Genomic DNA, 5,558 nt, shown 5'->3' on the forward strand with positions numbered 1-5,558 from the left:
CTATGCAGAAGCCAGGGCATGGAATGCTTCAGGCAGCAAGTGGGGATGGAAGTCCACCAAGACCTTCCACCCCGAGGTCTCAGAGACCTCAGAAGCATGAACTGTAATGAAATCCAGTGCCTTCATTTTCAGCTGCTCTGCACTGTGGAGATCAGCCAGGATGAGAGTGTGAGCGGCATTCTCCACTGAGAGGTCCCTGCAGATGGCAACCTCACACATGATCTTTAAGCGCTCCAAGCCATACCTGTCAGCAGCTGCCAGCACACCAGCGGCCATGGTGTGGAGGTTTGGTGCCTTCCCTGTGTAAATGAAGCCCATCATCTCCTTGAAGACATGAGGCTCCAGGTCCTTGATCTCAACTCGGTTCTTTTGCCCCTCCTCCAACTCATGTTCGAACATGGCTCTGAAAACTGGAGAGCGAGCTGCTAAGATAGCCTTGTGAGCCCAGAATTCCTGACCAGATACCAAGAGACAGCAGTCTGTGAAGAGTGAATTCTTCCACAGCGCTCCCAGCTCATCCATCAAAGAGCAGCTTGGAACCTTGATTGCCGATGTCGTTTTCTGTCCTGGAATGCTGAAGGAGTCTTGAACTATGTACACCTTGCACAGGAGGGTCAGGTGGTCCTCAGGGAGAAGGCGCTCTGCCTGGGACAACAGGAAATCTCTAAGGATGAATTTTTTGAATCCCCAGCCTTTGCCAGGCACAAACCTAAAGACAATTTGGCTCCACAGTCCTTGGCATTTCTCTCCTTCAGCATTTATGATCCAAAAGTGGAACTTGGCCCAAACGGGGCTCTTTGGACAGCGGAGCAACACTAGGTGAACTGACAAGTAATCTTTGCTATCTTCATCGCTCCCATTGGGGTGAACTTTCAAAAGCCATTGGAGTTTGTCATTGGCTCCTGATGAGAAAGTCGCACTTTCAATGGCTTCCCTCATTCCCTCCAAGCAAAAGGAGAAGTTGCTGATGGTCCACCTGAAGGAAAATGTCTGGACGGTGATCTGTGTGGAGCCCCAGCTCTCAGCTACCAAGTTGTCAGACATTTCTCCTGGAGGTAGCTTAGAAGTTAAACTGGACCAGAAAAAAAAAAAAAAAAAAAAAAAAAGAGTTAGGATTTCTTATGTCTTTACCATGAATGACAAAATTATAGATAATTATTAAAGTTTAGTTTCAAATTCTCCTAGGTTCCCCTTTCTATGACTTTGGACATTTGTATCTCTCTGAAAATATTTATCTAGACTTGAACATTAGTCAGAGAAGTTAGCACCAGCCACTAGCTACTGCTAAATTGTTTGTGTGTGTGTGTGTGTGGTGTGGATGTTGATACTTAGGTAAATAATAACTAGATTTAGCTATCATATCAAATTTCTGAAGAGTGGAAAATTTTAGAGACTTCCATTTCATTCCTGTGATGTTAGTCAGGGTCCTCTAGAGTAACAATGCACAGAATGAACTTCTCTATATACATATAGAAAGGGGAATTATGACAATGACTTACAAACTGCAGCCCACCTAATCCCACAATAGTTAAAGCCAGTACTTACTTAATCCACAAGGCTAGAAGTCTCAGGTGGTCTTCAGTATATGCTAGACATCTGAAGAAGTAGGCTCTAATGCCAATGAAGTGATCCACTTGCTATCAAGTTGAGTGCAAGCAGGCAAAGAACCAAGGTTTCCTTCTTCCATGTGTTTATATAGGATTGCTGCAGAAGGTGTGGTCAGATTAGAGGTGTGTCTTCTACCCCAAGATCTGGATTAAAGGTGTGTGTTTTTCCTACCTCAAAAGTCTATATTTGAACTGGGTCTACCTACTTCATGTCAAGTAAAAAGCTTCTAATAGGTTTGCCCTCCTGTTTAAGTTCCTGAAGTTTTCCTTTTGGGAACACAAATGGACTTCACAAGTGTTTTGTGCTTACCAAGGTCAATGTTCCTTAAAAAGGATGAAGTCAGTCTCTGTCCAGCTATTGTTTACCCTTGTGATGATGTTACACTGATCCCTGCCAGGAACATAATCAGGGAGGGGTGTTGTCTCTACCTTGTCAGAGGTCTGAGTCTTCATAGCATGGAGGACAGGAGGAAGACCTCATATATGGTGTGCAGGAGGCAGAGCGAGGAAGCTGTGAACGTGGGATCATTCTTTCTGCCTTTTATTCCAAAGAGACAAACAGTCTGTGTGATGGCTCCCCCAGTTTTGTAGCTGGTCTTCTATTTTTCCCTCAGAGAATCCTCCTTGGAAATATTTTCCTAACTCTAATTGAGGGTGTAGTTTATGAATATCCTGAAGTTTTCTCGATTCAGTCATAGAATTCAGGTACTCAACACCTCATGTTCTGCAACATCCACTGGTAAATTCAGTCCTCTTCAACCTTAGAACTGCCATGCTTCCTCTGCTAGGCCTTAGTAATGAGAGATTATGCAGGTTTCCAAAGGTCCAGCATTTAGTCAACAGTACCCAAGACTGGGCTTTCTGATGTTTCCCATTCTGTAAAGTGATGTGTAAAATGCTGCCTACATTTGTTTGTTTTGTTTTGTTTTGTTTTGTTTTTTTCTCTTCTCAGTTCTTGACATCTTGGAGAGATTCACTAAGCCTAGAGAACATAGAAATAGTTTCTGTGATTCAATCAGCTCAGCATTTCCCAGCCCAGCTCTCTTGTGTGTCTGGCTCCAATGCTGTTCATCCCTCAGTACAGCGTGAATCAGTCAATTGGCTTTGATCTTTTGACTTTTGGCTCCCTAGTTAGATTTCTAGAGTATCTGTACTAAGTTGTTCCCAGGTGGCTTTAGGTTTAGAGTAACTGGTACTCTCTTGCTCAAATCTGTCCTTTGAATGTTTTCAGGTGATTAATGCAAGCCACCTCCTTTGCAAGAAATGTGCTCCTAATTTTGTATCCTGTACACAGAAGAGCATGCTCTAGGAGAGTGGGAGTAGCCTCTTACAGGAGAGCTGCAATCCTCTGGAGCAGGAAACTTGGACCCTGACCATAAAGGATCTCATTCTTGGAGTGAGAAAGGGGTAGGTGCTCTTTGTGTAATTGTTCTCTTTGAGAAGTGATTGACAAAAAGAATTCAGGTTGTAATACCATGATCATGGGACCCTCAGAGACCACCATGAGATGACTCCATCCAAGAGAGCTTTATTAGGAAAGCGATCGAACTCTGGACCCAAGTCTCACTGATGCAGCAGTAGAGAAGTGGGACCCTGAGCTCTGAGTGTACAGGGTTCTAAAGGGAAAGATTGCAAGCAGGGGTTTTCCTTGACAACAAGCAAGGGTGAACCTCTCTCCAGGACAGAAAAAAGGTGGGTTCATGCCGTGATGTTACAGGATTGAGTAAAAGCCATAGGGAAGAGGTGACCCTTTACATAATCACAATTTCCATTCTTCTAAACTACATCTGAACCTTTGGGGAGAATATTTCCAATCCATACTCATTAATTATTGCCAGGGAGATTGTCTCTATTTTTTTTAATAAACATTTATTGTGATATTTCCTGAAGGCTGTTGCTAGAAGAGCTAACTTTGTTTTCTGCCAGGTACACATTCTGTGATATTTCCTGATACTTGAGTTCAGCCCCCAATCAAGATGGCTCCTCATTTCAAAATGGAGTCATTCAGGATAACTTTAACTCTTCATTTCCCACCCCCTTTCTTGTAAATAAAGAGGCCAATCTTGGGCTCTTACATTCCATGGACAGATGTTAACTGGCAGTATTGGGTTCTCATTACCATCAACTGTAGTCTTTGCCTAATATATCCTAAGAACTTGTTAAGCAAGCATGATCCAAAACTGACCAAAAGCATTGCAGTATTGCAGTACTAGTTTCTGCTCCAGCTAAGTATGTCCCCAAGATAATAGCTAATGTCGGGGCCCCCTTTGACTTAGCATTTCAGCCTGTAGGTAGGATTTTGGGCCTGTGGTCTCTTCTTCTGAAATGTATTCAATGTGACAATAGGACCTTTGGCATCAGGGTATAGGGAGGCTGAAATGCCAGCCAAAGCCTGGGAATGGGGCAGTCCTCAGAAGTGTCTGGTTAGTTGTTGATCCATCTGAGGAGGCAGTGAGCAATCATCTCAGCTTCCAGCAAGTTCAGATCTCAGTTTGTGGTCTCAACCAGGTGAAAATCTGCTGAGACAAATTCAAACTAGAAACAAAAATTAAAATTTGTCTAATAAATGGGAAAAGTTAGAGTTTGCTAAAGGAAATATAGAAAAAGACTCAGAAAAATAATATAAAACTGCATCCAATGGAATGAATGCCAATTCTTCTTAGCTGTTTCTTTTGTAACCTTTATAAATAATTTAAATGTGTGCATGGTCTGAAACTTTAACATTTTAACTGTAGTACAGCTGTTGGTAATCAGCCACCAATGGAGCTCAGCCATTTTTTATAAACTCAGCATATACTTTTCATCATCATCTCCATGTTACACTGAAAAGTTGGGCAGATATACATTAATGGCTTTAGTATTAAACTCTGAATGCTTGGGCTTTGTTTAACAAAGTAACTAGAAGAAATAAATTTAAAATATTCCTCAATCCTGCATCAAAATGTACCCCAAAAATGGCAGATATTAAAATTACAGTAGTAAAATCTCTGGCTTTTTGGGTCAAATTCACATTTTGGACAGATGATCTTAGCATGATGAAATGCATCTTTGAGTCTATCTTCAGAAGACAACCAAGAGAAAATTAAAATCTCAAGCTTGTGATTGGAAAATAAGCAGTCAGTGTTCCATCAGCTTATCCCAATTTTATTAATCAACATTAGAAGGCTGAACTTGTGGAATTTTATAACAATATAAGCACATCAATAGCAAAGAATGGGGGAGAAATCTGAAACATTGCCTTAAAGTATTTATTTAGACCCTTTCATTAATTTTTAACTCTGAAACTTTTCTCCAGATCCTTAAACTTTTTTATATATTTTTATCCAGCTATTTATCATAAAACATAGACAACTAACATAAAGCCTGTAAGCCAAGAAAAAACTGTTTCCCTTTTAAAATAAAATACCTACTACTGTAATGCCAGGTTCACGGGACCCTCAGAGACTACCAGGAGATGACTCAATGCAATTGCAAGAGAGCTTTATTACAAGACCAATCGAACTCACAACCCAACTCTCACTAACACAGCAGTAGATAAGTGGGACCCTGAGCTCAGAGTGAACAAGATTTCTGTGATCAGGGAGTTTCCATGGCAGCAAGCAGGAGCCACAAGCCTTGGCTTTACAGAATTGGGTAAAGTTTAGGAGAGTGGGGTGACCTTTACTGAGGCACACAATCACAAAGGCTAAGGCATACTATTGCAATGGCTATTTTTCTAAAACATATCTGTAACATTGGGGAGAATTTTCCCACCTGATTTCCAACCAATTCCCATTGATTATTGCCAGGGAGTTTGTCTCTATTTTCTATATTTCTATCACATACAATACATAAAAGGGCTAGCAAATCTTACTCATCCTATCATAGTGCATTAAGACTGAACAGCAAAAAAGCATAAAGGATAAAAGTTTCATTTAGCACTAAATGGAAAACTAAACACAGCTGTCAACC

General features: G+C 41.2%; 1 protein-coding gene across 1 annotated transcript; it reads right to left on the reverse strand.

The window, feature by feature from the left end:
• LOC110544400 (speckle-type POZ protein-like) lies at nucleotides 1-1,050 on the reverse strand. Its single transcript, XM_060393319.1, has one exon. The coding sequence runs from the start codon at nucleotides 1,042-1,044 to the stop codon at nucleotides 1-3; it is 1,044 nt and encodes a 347-aa protein (XP_060249302.1). The 5' UTR covers nucleotides 1,045-1,050.
• Nucleotides 1,051-5,558: the final 4,508 nt, after the last annotated feature.

The sequence above is a fragment of the Meriones unguiculatus genome, chromosome 10 (assembly GCF_030254825.1).
Source record: "Meriones unguiculatus strain TT.TT164.6M chromosome 10, Bangor_MerUng_6.1, whole genome shotgun sequence".
NCBI classification, from domain to species: domain Eukaryota; kingdom Metazoa; phylum Chordata; class Mammalia; order Rodentia; family Muridae; genus Meriones; species Meriones unguiculatus.